This window comes from Balaenoptera musculus, chromosome 8 (genome assembly GCF_009873245.2).
Source record: "Balaenoptera musculus isolate JJ_BM4_2016_0621 chromosome 8, mBalMus1.pri.v3, whole genome shotgun sequence".
Classification (NCBI taxonomy): Eukaryota; Metazoa; Chordata; class Mammalia; order Artiodactyla; family Balaenopteridae; genus Balaenoptera; species Balaenoptera musculus.
The window spans coordinates 101,021,952-101,037,738 of NC_045792.1; the positions used below are offsets into that span (position 1 = coordinate 101,021,952).

Here is a 15,787-nt window from a genome sequence, read left to right on the forward strand (position 1 = left end):
AGAGCGTACTCTAAATGCTCGTGGGGGCGGGGCCAGGGCGGGGCTTGAGGGAGGGGGCGGGATTGTTCAGACCCAGGCGCTGTCCGAATTTGCCGGCTCTCCGCATCAGACAGAGGCACTGGACTCTTTTTCTCAACTCGGCAAATTTTATTTAGAAAAAAAGGTGGGGGAGGAAGAAAGTGACAGCGCTCTTTTAGGCCAAGGTCTCAGCAGAGAAACCTCCACCTTTCTGCAGCACCTTAGCCCCCTGTCTCTCCTGGCTCAACCTCCCTCGGCTTCTGGAGCATGGAAAGGCTATGTCCCCTGCCGAAGGAGATTGGACGGTGAAGGTGCCTGGAAACGGCCAGAGAAAAGGCCCAGGCGGTCAATGTTGCGGTGGAGGACACTGTGCAGAACAGCCAGATGGGCTCCACCTTCACCCCCACCCTCCCTGGAGAAGTCCCGGATGAAGCGGCCACGCTCTGACTGGAAGATGAACTTCTGGGGCAAGGGCCCGTGCTCCCGGAGAAAGCCCCAGACACTGAGCAGCAGCAGACGCACTTCAAAAGGTGCCAGTTGGCTAAATACCTCGTGCATATTCCCCAGGGCTGGTGGCAGGAGGCTTCCCTCAGCCATGACAGCCACCAGGGTGCAGGATGCCTCCAGGTGCCAGGGGGAGTGGGCTGTATCAGGGTGGCGAGAGGCTTCCCAGTGGCCCAAGAGGGCGGCCAGCAGCCCCCGCAGCAGCACGGAGCAGTAGCACAGGGCTGGGGGAGCAGCTGCTACCAACTTTAACAGCTCAAAGAGCAGAGGCTGTTCCCGGAAGCGCCGGCCAATGCGGAGATCCCGCTCCACGGTGGCCCGGGCATGCTCCTCAGGAGGCCAGGCTAGCTCAGCACCGGCTGCATCGGGACACACACTCTCCACCAAGGTCACTGCCACTGCTTTGGCTGCCTCCGGGCTCAGGGTGGGAGCCCCCCAGCAGCCCACACATTCAGTCCCCCCAGGGGCACTGCAGCAGTGCACCAGGAGGCTGAGGAGGCTCTGGGTGTTATACATCACTTCTTGCTGATTGCGTGATTGGGCAAACTTGGGTGGCTTTAGGCCACGGCCGATGACTCCAGCGTGGAAAACAGACCAAATCCCTCCAGGGCCCGGCACAGCTGCAGTGTGCCGCCGGTTTGTGTCCAACAGGGAGGCCGAAGCCAAAGGAGCTGAAACAACTGAGAGAGTCTCATTGTCCCCATCCACTTCCCCACCAAACAGTTCTGTGTTGCCCTGATGTAAGGCTCCCTCAACTAGCAGCTGCAGGACAGCCTTGAGCCCAGCCGGGGAGGTCTGGGAGAGGCGGGTAAGAAGCTGGGAGGCGGAAGCCACCCCTGGGGGACCGTGCAGCCTGAGAGAGGCAAAGAAGCGATGCACTCCAGCTCTCACCAGTCCCAGGAGTTGGGAAGGGGACAGGGCTTCCGGAGGAAAGGGACAAATGGCCAGGAGGGAGGCAGAGGCTTCGGCTACTTCCTCCTCAGGATGGAGCAGGAGAGGAGCCAGGTCAGACAGATGAGCTGAGGCAGACTCCCCAAACCGGGCCCCTAGGGCTGCAGGGCCCTCACCACCCTGCTGTTCCCACCCCACTAGCAGTGCCAAGTTACGCAGGAACCGGGCCGTGAAGGGAGGCTGCAAAGTCCCTGCATGTACCCTAGCCAGGCAGCTTCGGAAGGCCAGGGGCAGGAGGCCAGAGAGACTGACCACCAGCCCTGCGTATAACTGAGTGGCCAGACTCAACTCTTCAGGGCTTCGGGCCCGGCTCAGGAGATGGCCCAAGGCCTCAGGTCCACAGCTAGGCCGGGTATAAACAGAGAGCAGGCCAAGGAGCTGGTGTTGCCAGAGGAAGCGTTTCCGTTCCAAACGTAACGTCTCTCCACACAGCTCTCCGACGTGGTTTCTTAGCGCATCTAGAAAGGGCACAGGGCGGGGGGGCGGGGGTGGGCCCAGCACCCCTTCCCCAGGAGACCCTCCCCGGTGATGAACCAGCTTTTGCAGGTGCAGCAGCAGTAGCTGGATCAGCCGGTCACAGGCCTCGCGCACGGTGTCTGGCACAGCCAGGCCCTGGGTGGTAATGACTGAGGCAGGCATGGCTGTGTCCACCAGGAACTGCAACAGGCGGTAGGCACCTGCCCCAGAGGCCTGGCTCACCAGGTGCACGGCCAGGTTCAGCATGTTGTCCAGCTCCTCTCGGGGGAATCCCTGCAGGTGTTGCTGCAGCTGACTCAGCACAGCTGGGGGCTTCAGGCAATCCACCAGCTCTCCAGAGACTGTGCCCAGCAAAGCTGGTGACATGACTGCCAGCTGCAGGAGGAAGGGAACTGTGGCCTGAAGGGAGGGATCCCCACTCCGGCCGCCAGCGCCCCCTGCCAGACTGTCATGAAACATTCGCAGGAGCTCCCGTCGGATGCTGTCTCCATGGCGGGAGGCCAGGTGCCCTAGGATGCCTACAACTGAGGCAATCTTGGGCACCCGTTTCTCCCCAGGGATAGCAGGAGATCCAGGGAAGGGGTCTGTAGAGGGGGTCTGAGAAGAGCCTCCACCACTGCCACCAGCTCCACCTCCAGCCCCACTGTGAACACAGAAGTCCTTCAGGCCACAGGAGAGAACTCGGGAGATGATGGTGCCGGGAAAAGAGGAGCCAATATGCGCCACAACCCAGTCGAAGTGTGGGGAATGCTGGACAGAGGTATCCAGCAAGGCGTCCACGCAAGCATCCGGGCAGCTACCAATGAGAGCCGAGAGGCACTGAACATAGATGTCCATTAACGTGCGTGTGGCCCGACAGCCCATCCACAGCTGCAGCAATTCGTTGAGAGAGCCAGTGGCATGGGGCACACGCTGGTGCTGGCCCGAGTAAGTGCTGCTCAGTTGCCCCATGAGGTCAATGGACCATGCACTAATCACAGGTGCCCAGGCCTTCGGGTTGGCCCGGATAAACTCAGACAGCACCTGCTGCACTTCCTGCACCACATCCTCTAGACCAGGTCCCCCAGCAGGGACATGGGAGGGTGGCGGTGGACGGAGGTGAGGTGGACCAGCCACAGGGCTTTCATCCAGGGCAGCCAGGTGGGCCCGGACACTCTCATCAAAGACACCTCGCAAGTGGTCAAGCACAGCAGCCCGAGCAGGTGGCAAAGAGCGGAGCAAGAGAAGGCCACAGCGAGCATGTTCCCGAGCAGAGAGTTGGTGGCCCAGAACAGGGTCTACACCGGTCAGAAAGGCCTTGATTTCCTGCGACAGCTCCTGAGCACTGTAAGGAAGCAAAAGAAGCAGAGTTAGAGTGCTGGGAGTTGTTGAGCAAGTTACATTCCCTCTGTGAGCTTCAGTTTCTTTCTATGTAGAATAGGGATAACTGTACCTCCCTCAAAAGATAATGTTCGTAAAGCACGTAAGCACCATATCTAGGTCACACTAGTTACTCAGTAAATGCTAGCTATTTTTCTTTTAATAAATAACAATAGTATCAATATTAGATAACTCTTGTAATACGTCAAGTTCTCTTTTAAGTACTTTACTTGTATTATTTCAATACAGATAACAGCCCAATAAGGTAGGTACCATTATGATCCCATTTTACAGAGAAGGAAACCAAGGTAAGTAATCAGACTATAAACTCCAAGAGGGTAGTTAACAGTTCTCTCCTTTTCAACACTGGATCCTCTTCTACTGGGGTGCCTGGAATATGGGAAATAATAAATATTTGTTGAATTGAGTAAGTATACTTTGTGTTCCTGTAACATCTGCTTTGAACACACCTTTCTAGCTTTACTGCACTCCCCCCTACATACAAACAAGAACGCTGGATTTTGCTCTTAATGGAAAGAAAATTCTAAGCCCAAATTTGCCCTTTATTAAGAGCTCTCCCTCCCCAAACCTGCTTCTTCCCATATTCTGCAAGCATCCTAACCACCAACCACTTGGACTCCACCGCAGCAACAGCCACCACCTTCCCAGAACCCTCAGTATGCCCCAGGAATCAAGGTGCCCCAGGGCAGAGACAAGCTAATGCCCTTCAACCCTTCCCCTCCTGAAACATATGGGTTCAGTCTCAGAGGTTCAGAAGCCAGTGTTATGGGAAGAGGCAAAATCCCCTTGCTCTTATTGCATTTTCTGCCAAAGACAGCATCCTCTAGAGGTTGATAAGGCTCTGACTGTGCCATCCATCTCTGGTTCCTCCAAAAAAAACCCACTCTACGGTGAGGGGAGTGTCTCCGTTGGAGAGTAAGGGAAAGGCTAGAAGAAAGCATTCTGTGGGTTTCTGGGCCTGGGTGCTCAGGGAGTCTCCATGAAGTCAGGGGACCCTGGGTTCCCTCGGGTCTAAGGGACAGGGCACCTGGGTTCCCAAGAGTTCTGATAGTCCCAACTCTTGGAAGAGCAAGGCCAGGATCTGGGGTAACTGGGCATTGGCGTTTAGGGGGAGGCAGTACCGAGATCTTGGGAGTGCGGGCAGTGGAGCCCAGAGTTTTGGTGAGGCAGTCCCTGAGTTCTGGGAAGACCCGACCGGGAATCTCTGAGAACCCTGACGCGAGTTCTCGAAGTGGGATCCGGGTTTCTGCCGAGAAGGCTGGTTATCGGCGCGGGACCCCGCGGTAGGGAAAGATGCCAGGGGCTCTGACTACCTGAGCGGCGCGGGACCGTGGGAGACCGGGGCAGGCCCGGGAGGCCCTGGGGCCCCGGGAGGGTCGCACAACGCGGACATCCCGGAGCCCTAGCCCGAGCCCGAAGCGGGAGCGGCGGAGCGCAGGGAGCGCATGCGCGCTGCCGGGAAACCCGAAAGGAACCAGCGACAAGGCCTCTCAGGAAAACCAATCCGGCGACGTCCCTGACCCTCACACATTGGTTCCGAGATGAGTCGGCGTCCCAGAACGGGGCTGCACCCATGACAGCGGGAAGCCGACCCACCCTCAACACAGCCATTCCCCCCCCCACCCCCCGAGAGGGCCATTGACACAGGCTAAGGCTAGCTGCGACCACTTAATTGGATTTAATTAATTTTTCTAAAGCCGAAACAAAATTTTCAACTCTCGAGGTTTTAAAAAAGGAAGCACCTTAGGAAACATTTTAATCAATAACCAGTGACAATGTAAAAAGCAGTTAAAAGAGAGAAGGGAAGAGGGAAAGCGGAAGAGAGACGGAAAGAAAGGAGTGAAAGTCCGTAAGAGAAGATGAAGAGAAGACAAGGAGAGAGAGGGAGAGGAGGAAACCTGAAATAAATTGGGCTGAAGGTGTTCTCCCAGTCCTAGGTTGGCACTACGATCTTTGTCAGGCTCCCCAGTCTCCCAGTGCAGGGGGACCTTCCCCAACCTTACATCCCCATAGCTGCAGAGAGAGCTTGGTAACCTTATGAGGACATAATAGACCTCATCAAGAGCCCCCGCTCCAACCAGTCTATCTAGATCACGTTCCAGCTATTCCACTAACCGGCTGTGTACTTCATTTAACCCCTCTCTGCCTGTTTCTTTTTCTGGAAATCGGGATGTTAATAGTACAATTACCTCACAGGCTTGTGAAAACTGAAACCAGGTAATATGTTTACTGTATAGCACTTGGTGCCTGCAATGGTAGGTAAGCACTATATAAGCAATAGCTGTTTTTATTATATTTGTTGAATGAACTCCAGCTCTTTGACAACAGGGATGTTGCCAGTTTTGTTAAAGCCTTTATCATCATCGCATACATACAACAGTGTCTTCCTGGCATGTAGCAGGGTCTTAATAGCTGGTTGGATGAATGAAAAGGAAAGTAGGTTCTGAGGCCTGTATTAACCAGAGGGCTTACTGTTCTCAGTGGAAATGTGAGTTAGAATAACACCAGATGGTAGGCTCTAAAGATATCTTTGAAGTGACTGTGTTTTAAAAGCTAAATGAGTAATTAGGGTGGTTCTATATTTATTCTTAAATTTTAGAAGTTCGATCACTCCTGAAGCATATATGCTCTAGGACAGTAAATATGAGACAATTTCTGCTCCTAGCTCTGCTTCAAACTTGGACCCAACACTTCCCTTCTCTGGGCCTTGACTTTTGATCTATGAAAAGTGGCTTTTGGGGACTTCCCTGGTAGTCCAGTGGTTAAGACTCTGCATTTCCACTGCAGGGGGCATGCGTTAGATCCCTGGTGGGGGAACTAAGATCCGCATGCCTCTCGGCATGGCCAAAAAAATAAAAGTGCCTTTTGAACCCGATAAATTCTTCCAGCTATGAGACTATTATGTGGTCCTTGCCCTTAAAGATTTCACAATCTAAGGGTGTTTGTTTTGGAGTTAGACAGATCTGGATTCATGTCTGCTATTAATTAGCAATGTAACCCTGAGCAAGTGACTCAGCTGCTCGGAGCCCCTTTCCTTATCTGTAAAATGGCGCATGCTGTATCGTATCTCACAAACTTTTTGCAAAGATCAGTTCAGATTATTCACCTATTTCTTTCTCTCTTTTTTTTTTTTTCTTTTTATTTTTTTGGCCATGCCATGCAGCATGCAGGATCTTAGTTCTCCGACCAGGGATCAAACCCGTGCCCCCGCAGTGGAAGCATGGAGTCCTAACCACTGGACTGCCAGGGAATTCCCACTTCAGATTATTTGTGTAAAGAATTTAGCACAATACCAGGTATAGAAACTCTTCTTTGAACACAGCAAGCTCCTTTCTGCCTTAGGCACAGGGCTAGAACAAAATTATGAAAGGTGATGGGGATCCCAAGATGTTGAAAGTCCTTCTCCCTGCAGCTTCTCCCCTCCTCTCCTTACCACATCTGAATATAGTTCAGTTTCACACAAGTACTTTTTCCTTTCTGTGTTCAAAACTGGACATAATATTGTCTCCATAGAAAAATAGTTGATACCAAGTTTTAGCCCAGGGGAAGTAGCAGGTGAGCCTGGAACATATTGTGCCAGACAGCAAGGAATTGCTCAGATACTGGTGGTGCTGTGTCAAAAGGACACAGGACCAGGACCTTCTTGGTGGTCCAGTGGTTAAGACTCTGTGCCTCCATTGCAGGGGGCACAGGTTCAATCCCCGGTTGGGGAACCAAGATGCTGTATTCTGTGTGGCCCCCCCCCAAAAAAGACACAGGCTTTGGCTGGCCAGTTTGGTATGATTTGGAGCATGAAAAAGTGATAGTAACAGATGTTTAACAACCTAAATGAGATTTTTAAAAGGAAGTAGGGGTTTCCTTTACAGAATATGTAAAATGAGTAACATGGATGAATGAATGATACAATTAGAAAAATCACCATTTTGCAGCAGTAACAATTCAGATACGGATCATCATGGTGCTAAAACCATTGTTGAGAGGTCATTGGGGAATAGGGTATTCATACAATCTCAAAGGATCACTCCATAGATTGCTTATTAATTACAAAGGGAAAGAATACCTTAACCGTGGAGAAATCTGACAGACACCCACTTAACACTAGGAATCACCAATAATGAGACAAACTGATATTATATGTGTGGACAAAAAATTTGCCTGCATGCTATATCAGAAAACAAACAACGTTGTGGCCATCAAGCAATCAGCCACCACGGCTGTCTCCGACGGTCTCCAAACAGGCTGCCCTCCATCCAACCGTCAACCACTGCAGCCATCCCCAGCGGTGCACCCTGAGGAGATTCAGGAAGAAAAAGAACAGGATACTGGCCATAGGTAGTTAAGGAGCGTATCAAAGGAATGATTTCAAAGAGCCGAGACTCTTGCGTCTTCCCATACATAGAAAGGCTAAATTAATTAACTTGAGAAGTTAAATTAATTAACTTGAGAAGTCTGATTTTCTTTAATTAACAATAATCTTTGATGTTCCTACTACCTGGTTTTTTGTTGTTGTTTTTTTTTTAAGTCTATTTATTTTTGGCTGTGTTGGGTCTTTGTGGCTGCACGTGGGCTTTCTCTAGCTGTGGCGAGTGGGGGCCCCTCTTAATTGCAGTGCGCAGGCTTCTCATTGCGGTGGCTTCTCTCGTTGTGGAGCACGGGCTCTAGGCATGCGGGCTTCAGTAGTTGTGGCACGCAGGCTCGGTAGTTGTGGCACACGGGCTTAGTTGCTCCGCGGCATGTGGGATCTTCCCGGACCAGGGCTTGAACCTGTGTCCCCTGCCTTGGCAGGCGGATTCTTAACCACTGTGCCACCGGGGAAGCCCCACCGACTACCTGGTTTTTGTTGCAAAAACTCCTCTATCCTGGCTCCTCCCTTACCTCAGAGCTATCCGAGAGGCTGTTTTCCAGGTTTAAGTTTTCAGCAAGTCTGCTGAATCAAACATAATTCTCAACCTTTAGGTTGTGTATTTTTTTTTTTTCAGTCAACACTTACTTCCTGATGAAATGCAATGGGAAAAACACAATATTCTCTATGTAGAATTTTTCCCAGAAATGCTTAACCTACATCTATTGATGAGGAAACACTCAGACAAACCCAGGCTGTGAGATATTCTTTAATTAATTAATTTAGGCTGGACTCTTCGAAGACACCAAGTCACCTAAGACAAGGTGGGGTACTGTTCTGGATTGAAGGAGACTAAAGGGACATGACAATTAAATGCTACGCGTGATCCTTAACGGCTTCTGGATTGAGGAAACAATAAACAGCTATAAAAAATATTACTGGAATAGCTGAGGAAATGTGAATATGAAAACCTGAATTTTAGCTATTCCACCAATGTTAAATGTCTTAGGTGTTTTGGCTATATAGAAGCATGTCCTTAGGGATAAAATCTCATCTGCAATTGACTTTCAAATGAGTCAGCAAAGACAACAATTATACATACTTGAACACACATATATATATGCAAGCGGGTAAGGAGATCAAACATAGCCAAATGTTAAAAACTTGTCAATTCAAGTAGAGTGCATATTTAAGGGCTCAGTGTGCTAATCTCTTAACTTTACTGAAGGTTTGAAAATGTCCAAAATATAAACTTGAGGAGGGGGGGAGCACAACACTGTACCCAAACCCTCCCTCTTCCAGGAAGCCTGCACTGATTAATAGAGCAAGGAGAGAATATGCTTTTCTCCAGTTGACCACATCTCTGCACACACAGCTTCTCACTTTAATTAACCACCCCAGCCCTGGCTTCCAACAAACAGAATTTCTGAACGTTAAAAGGGAAAAATAATCTTCACTTTATTAAAAATATAATCCAGCAAAGGAAGCAGAGACAACCACGGTCACTTGCCCACCCTGCTCACACAGGGGAGCAGGCAGGGCCAGTATCAAGACCCTTACCTCCTCTGCCATCTCTACAGAACACCTTATTTTTGTCAGAAATGGAAAGTTGGAGTGTCACTCATCGGGGAGACAGGGCCATCATGGAGGATGGCTTCTTGTTGCCTTTGGTCAAGTAAGAACTGTGGGTCCTGTTTCCCAGTTGTCTTGTTTCCACACTCACAGCCCCTTCTCATGGCCTATCCCCATTCCTACATTTAATCACACACATCTCAGTGAGAATGCTAGGGCTTTATCACAAATGGAGTTGACTGCTTAGGACCCCCTCTCCAATCTTTCTTTTCTACCCTCTTCCTCTCAATACATCCCTCCAGGGCAGGTCACTAGGCCATTAGGGAAGAGGAATCTGGGGACAGTGAAAAGGAGCAACGCTTTCTCCAAAGTCCTCTGAAATAACCATCGAGTCCTCCTGGCTCCAGCTGAGAATCTTCTGGTGGAAGGGGTGTGAGATTTAGCTCTTATCTTCAAGGTCCTCCATGTCTACATCCTGGGGGGCTTTTGTCTTCTTTTTTGATTTGGGCTGTGGTTCACTAGTCCTGGCTGACTTGAGGGGGGCTTCCACTGAGCAAAGGGAAAGAGGAAGCATTAAAGAACCCAAGTGAATCCAGGCTGCCCCCCCACCCCAACTTCTGTGCCCTAGCCTCACCCTCCATGGCTGCTTTCTCTTTCTGGGCAAGCCGGATCTGCTGGAGGAGTTTTCTGCGCTTCTTCCCAGACAGAGTAATGTTGGCACGTGCACTGGACCTGAAGGATTGGTAAGAGCAAAAATATCCAGGTTAACCTGAACCAATACAGACCACACAGTGGTTCTGGTTACTGAAAAGGTCTTTGGATCCAAGTCAAAGAACTGTTACTTTACCTAAAACTAGTCTTAACACATACATAAAGTAACAATAATTGCTAAAATTTAGTACATAATAGAAACGTTTCCTTCTCTTATTTTATAAATATATATATGTATATATATCTATAGATATAGATATAGATATATATTTTTTGGCCATTCGACATGCAGGATCTTAGTTCCCTTGACCAGGGATCGAACCCATGCCCCCTGTATTGGAAGCACAATTGGTCTTAACCACTGGACCGCCAGGGAAGTCCCTTATTCTTGATACTTCTAACAGCAGATGTGGTGGGTGGGGGAGGTTTCCCACATCAAGTAATTCTCCAAATTCTCAATGGACATTGACTGGGTGTCCTACAAACTTAACTCCATTTGGACACTATCTACCAGGACATAGCAACAGATACCAGAGGTTAAGGCTTCCCCCACTTCAAATGCCAATCAGAAATCCAGGTTGTTACCTGTACTTCTGATTGACCAGCCATAAATTGGGGTTCTCATGATCCCCTTCTCAGACTCGATAATTTGCTAGAACAGCTCACAGAACTCAGGGAAACATGTACTTGCATTTACTGATTTATTATAAAACGATGCAACTCAGGAACAGTCAGATGGAAGAGAGGCATAGGGTAAGGTATGGAAGGGGCCAGAGGTTCCATGCTCTCTCCAGGTGAGCCAACCTCCCAGTACCTCCACCAGTTGACCAATCAGGAGCTGGTTCAAGAGGTTGTGTAGAGCTTAATCTACAGCACCCACCCACCCTCTTCCTACAGGCAGTGCAGAGGGAATTAAATTTCCAATCCTCTAATCACTTCATCTTTCTGACGACCAGCCCCACGCTAAGTCACCATTTGCATAAATTTAGGTGTGCTCAAAAGGGGATCCTTAGGAAATAAAAGGCACTCTTATCACTCAGGAAATTTAGCTCTTCCACAAAGCAGAGACAAGGACCAAATATATTTATTATGCCGCTTTATAAACTAAATATTTATAATAAGTCAATGAAAGAATGGGGTGGGAACTCTGCCCCAAGACTCAGGAGGCCTTGAAATTTATATGCAAAAATCTCACATGTGCCCTTGTGAAAATTCATCGAATGGTTCACCGCACACTTATGTGTGTGCTTTTAAATTTACTTATAAAAAAATCTGTGTGAATGTATAATGTTACTTGGGGGAGGTGGGGGAGTCCACAGCTCTCCTTAGATTCTCAGCAGAGTCCAAGAACCGAAGAAAGGTTGTGAGCTACAGGTACAGTGAGAGACTAGCAGAGTTTAGGCACAAACGTTCCTTGCATAAACGTGAGTACGCAAGGAAAGCAAAAAGGTGTTAGCTGCTCCGGAGCTCGACAAAGAGGAGGGAAGGAGGCTTGGTGGGGAGGATCAAGAGGGAGAGGGCCTGGCACTCACGCCCGCTTCTTGAGGTGGTGCCTCGTGATCAGCCCTTCGTCTATCACAGCCCCGACCACCTGGTGCTTCAGTCGCCGCTCCCGGTTCAACACCCGCCGTCGCTTGAACAGCTTCTTCTTCAGCTCCTAAGGGGGAGGAAGATGCTTAATCAGAGCGGTGCCGTGCACCGCGACCCGGGACCCCGCACCCGGCGACACTGGCCCATCGAGTCCATCTCGGGCGAGGGTAAAGGGCTCCGGGACGCTTGGGAAACAGGGTCGGGCTCCCACACAGTCACCGTTCGCGGCCGGTTGATCTTTCCCCCCGGAGCACCCATTGCTGCGTTGCGAAACCAGCTCAGCGTCCAACGTTTCACCTCTGCGCAGGGTCCGTGTGCGCCCCACCCCTCAGCCCTCCGTTAGCCAATCGCAGCTCGGGGAGGGGCGGGTCCTAGAGCTATATAAAGGAGCCCGGGCGGCTCTCTTGCCTTTTCGAGGACGGCGACTGAGTGAGTGTCGGCTCTACTATTTTCACCGGCTGGCCGTACGGGGGTTCTGGGTGGGGTCTGTTGACCCTCCTTTTCTTGGCGGGGATCGGGCGTGCGGTCCCGGTCCGCGTAATGTACGGAGGTAGAGGGAAAGGGCTCCGGCCCCCTCGGCGTCATGTCTTCGGTACCGGCGGCTTTCAGTCCGCGGGTTCTATCCTCAAGCGCCGGGACACAGGGCTCCAAGGAGCAGGGCAGAACCGAGGTTCAGCAGACTCCTCCCCGGGGTGCTCACACCTTCTCCTTTGATTTCAGGTCTGTGGAGCCGCCCCAGGAGCCGGAGCTGTCGCATCCCCTCCTCTTCCACTTCCCGTTGCAAACAATAAAGGCCCTTCGTACCGTAGTAAGTTTGTGTCCGCGTTCTTTTTTCCGAGGCTGCAGAGTTAGGGAGGCTGTACGCGTGATTCCGCACAGCGGATTTTGCGAATCTTCCCTTGGACCTCAGGCCCCTGCCGGAGCGCGGGCGACATTTTCGCAGAAGTTTATCTGGCCGACCTTGCCGGCACCTCCGGATGGCAGCCCTGCGCCGAACCCTCCACCTGGCGAGCCTGGCGGCGGGGGCGCGTCGCGCCGTGGCGGGTAGGGAAGGTGGACAGAGGGAGGGCAAGTTGGGTTCTTCGTTACACAGGAAATTAGTCCCAGAAATTGTGCCGCTTAAAGCCTCAGGCCACATTGGTGCGGGTTTTGTCGCGTTTTGCTAGAACTGGGCGCTGGGTGACGCAAGTCCTCCACTCGTCCACAGGCTCCCTGGCTGGTAGCTGCCTGGCGGACCGCCGCCTCTGGGATAAGCTCCGCGCCCAGCCCCGTCAGGGCAGCGCCGGCACCTTCGACTGGTTCTTTGGATACGAGGAAGCCCAGGGGCTCCTACTGCCGCTGCTGCAGGAGGCACCAGCTGCCTGTCCGCCGCGGGTGTTGGACGTGGGCTGTGGGACCTCCAGCTTGTGTACAGGCCTCTACACCAAATGCCCGCACCCAGTGGACGTGTTGGGGGTGGACTTATCTCCTGTGGCTGTGGCCCACATGAACAGCCTCCTGGAAGGTGGCCAAGGCCAAACACCCCTGTGCCCGGGGCACCCTGCCTCACGCCTCCACTTCATGCAAGCTAATGCCCAGAACCTGCAGCCAGTGGCTTCCTCAGACTCTTTCCATCTAGTGCTAGACAAGGGCACCTGGGATGCTCTTGCCCGGGGTGGTCTGCCTGGGGCTTACCAGCTGCTGTCAGAGTGCCTGAGGGTCCTAAGCCCTGGGGGGACCCTGATTCAGTTCTCAGATGAGGACCCTGATGTACGGCTGCCCTGCCTGGAGCAAGGGTCCCAAGGCTGGACTGTGTCTGTGCAGGAGCTGGGCCCTTTCGGGGGCATCACCTACTTTGCTTACTTGGTTCAAGGCTCCAATTAAAGACTTCTAAAACCTGACCCTAGTGTTTCTGTTGGGTGAGGAGTTGGAGAAAGCTTTTGTCTTGGCAAGATGACTGGAAAATGAGGATTTGGATCCTGGCTTCCATATTTATTAGCTGTGTGCACACAGTATTGAATATTTCTGTGCCCCAGTTTACTCATCTGCAAGGTTGGAATAATACCTGGAGTTAGGTGGATTCCATACAACAACAGGTGAAACATTTAGCAGTGCCAGGCACAAGATGAGTGCTGAATAAAGAAGGCACAAGTGGATCATTCCCCATCCCCAGTTAACTGAACTCCTAAAAGCACAGATAGGAATTCTTAATCCAAATTCTTTGGATATGACTTGTGTGACCCAGGGGCCTAACCTGTAAGCCTTCATTTTTCTCAACTTGTAAAAGGGGAAGATTGTGAAAGGACAGGTGGAAGGGCTTCATAAACCTAGGTAAAATGTTTGAGGGAGAGTGATACTTACCCTCAAAGCTCCTGGGAGGCAGGAAATGGGAATATTCCACAAAGCAGCTTCTGCAGACACAGGAACCTGATGCTGAGTCCCAGAGAGGACAGGGATTGGGGGCTTCCTGACAATCTGTCTCCTCTGGAATCCAGGAGGCATCTTGATCTACCTGTTCCTGCCCCCAGCTGAGTTCTGGGTTAAAGGTTCTTAAGGGAGATTTGGGGTCCAGTGAGCTCCAAGTCCAGCCTGGGGGGTGGGGAGGAGGGAGTTAAAGAGCCCATTAACAGTGAAAAATATACCTGATATATTACTGGATTTTTTTTTTTAAAGATAAAACATTCATGTAATTTCTTTTGCTTATAAAAATAATACAGCAATTATAATGAAGAGCCTAACTTAACAGCTTCAGTTTCCTCATGAGGGAGAAAGTATCCTTCCTCACTGGGTCCTGAAATATATATGTAAAAGTGTTCAGCACAGTGCCTGGCACATAGTAAAAGTAGCTTCTATAACGGTATATAGACATGAAGAAAAATCTGGAAGAGAAGGCATCCAAAATGTTAATCTCTGGGTAGTCGGATTTGGGGTGATCTTATTCTTTTCCCCCATGACAAAAATATCTTAAAGTATTAAAAATACATATTAAAAGGTGTCACCTATCTGACATCACAACTGCCTTTTAAAGTTCATCAACTTTGCCAACCACCTTGACTTTTATCTCCCACCTCTACATTTTTCTTCACTGTGTTTACTGAGCACCTACTGTGTGCTGCTTAATGCAAGAGACACAACTAAGTTGTCCTGCTTAGACCATCCCATTCACAACAGCCTCACTTGAACCAGCCACCTCCCTCACCTGGTTCTTCACTTTGGTCCTGGAAGAAGACCTCAACCTCCTCTTCCTCATCATCAGTGAGCAGCTGCAGCTCCTCGTGTGGCCACCGGAGCTCCCCACTCTCTTCACTCGCCTCAGCCTCAGAGGCTTCCACCACGATGGAGGGGAGGTGGGTCTTTTGACAGACAACCTGGATGGGCACAGCAGGGGGCTTGGGCCAAATTGGAACATAAGCCAACAGCAAGACACAAGGTGGGGAAGTACTAACCTGAACATCCTGGCGACCTTCAACCTGGCCAATTTCTCCTCTGTCCTCCCAGAGAGGGTTGGTCAGTCTAGGACTTTCTGGTTGCTGGGAGGAGCCTGGGCTATCTCTAGGCCAAGGCCCATCCTCGCTGCTCCCTGGCACAAGGGCCATGGGTGCTGATTCTTGGAGTGCAGGGTGGTTGAACTCAGTAGAGTACCCCTGCCCAGAGCACCCCATAGACTGTTCCTTTAATCTGCTTTGGAGCCTGGCCCCTTAATCACTTCTGAGGAGAAGAGGCTGACATGCAAGGAGATTATGGGCCTTCCAGGGCAGGGGACAATCCCAAGAGGTGGGATAGGAGCTTTATTTCTACTCACTCCCTGGTGACACTGGGAAAGGTAGAAGTAGGAGTTAACGAGGGCATCTGGATTAAAGCCCTGTGAGTGAAGAGCTTTGATAACAAACTTGGAATTTCCTGGTTCTTACTGGGTCTCCCACATTGACATGTTTCTTTGTATCTTATTTAATGAATATTTTTATGGTGTATGCTATTTGCCAGGAACTGTTTTAAATGCTTTTCATATAAACTTATTTAATTATCCTAAAACTATGAGATAGATACTGTTATTAGCCTCATTTTCCGATGCAGAAACCGAGAAACAAAGAACTTAAACGATTTGCCTAGGGTCACACAACTAAGAGGTGTTTTCTTCTCCAAACTAGAATTCGGTATGTTACACAAAATCCATGGTTTCCATGGTTTAGAAACAAAACAAAAAACCAAGGTTATATACCATGAAGAGAAAGGTAACGTTTACTTTCAACAAGTAAAATAAAA

General features: G+C 50.4%; 3 protein-coding genes and 1 non-coding gene across 5 annotated transcripts; 2 read left to right on the plus strand and 2 right to left on the minus strand.

Moving 5' to 3' along the window:
• Positions 1 to 126: 126 nt before the first annotated feature.
• On the minus strand, positions 127 to 4,782 carry INTS5 (integrator complex subunit 5). The gene is made up of 2 exons (XM_036862145.1): positions 4,644 to 4,782; positions 127 to 3,274 (listed from the first exon to the last, which is right to left on the minus strand). Exons 1-2 carry the CDS (start codon positions 4,721 to 4,723, stop codon positions 295 to 297), a joined length of 3,060 nt encoding a protein of 1,019 aa, XP_036718040.1. The 5' UTR covers positions 4,724 to 4,782; the 3' UTR covers positions 127 to 294.
• Positions 4,783 to 9,105: 4,323 nt separating this feature from the next.
• LBHD1 (LBH domain containing 1) lies at positions 9,106 to 15,352 on the minus strand. The gene is made up of 6 exons (XM_036860966.1): positions 14,971 to 15,352; positions 14,724 to 14,892; positions 13,886 to 14,113; positions 11,488 to 11,612; positions 9,879 to 9,976; positions 9,106 to 9,793 (listed from the first exon to the last, which is right to left on the minus strand). Exons 1-6 carry the CDS (start codon positions 15,184 to 15,186, stop codon positions 9,763 to 9,765), a joined length of 867 nt encoding a protein of 288 aa, XP_036716861.1. The 5' UTR covers positions 15,187 to 15,352; the 3' UTR covers positions 9,106 to 9,762.
• Positions 11,952 to 13,429, plus strand: CSKMT (citrate synthase lysine methyltransferase). 2 transcript variants are annotated; one of them, XM_036860963.1, is made up of 4 exons: positions 11,959 to 11,974; positions 12,266 to 12,353; positions 12,456 to 12,589; positions 12,753 to 13,425. In XM_036860963.1, the coding sequence occupies exons 3-4, from the start codon at positions 12,523 to 12,525 to the stop codon at positions 13,406 to 13,408; spliced, it is 723 nt and encodes a 240-aa protein (XP_036716858.1). In that variant the 5' UTR covers positions 11,959 to 11,974; positions 12,266 to 12,353; positions 12,456 to 12,522; the 3' UTR covers positions 13,409 to 13,425. The 2 variants fall into 2 exon arrangements, 1 of the variants encoding a protein (XP_036716858.1); XR_005020937.1 differs by lacking the exon at positions 12,456 to 12,589 and having other exon boundaries at positions 11,952 to 11,974; positions 12,753 to 13,429.
• On the plus strand, positions 12,040 to 12,188 carry LOC118900357. The gene has a single exon (XR_005021131.1). It is a non-coding gene; the product is annotated as a small nucleolar RNA SNORA57 (small nucleolar RNA).
• Positions 15,353 to 15,787: the final 435 nt, after the last annotated feature.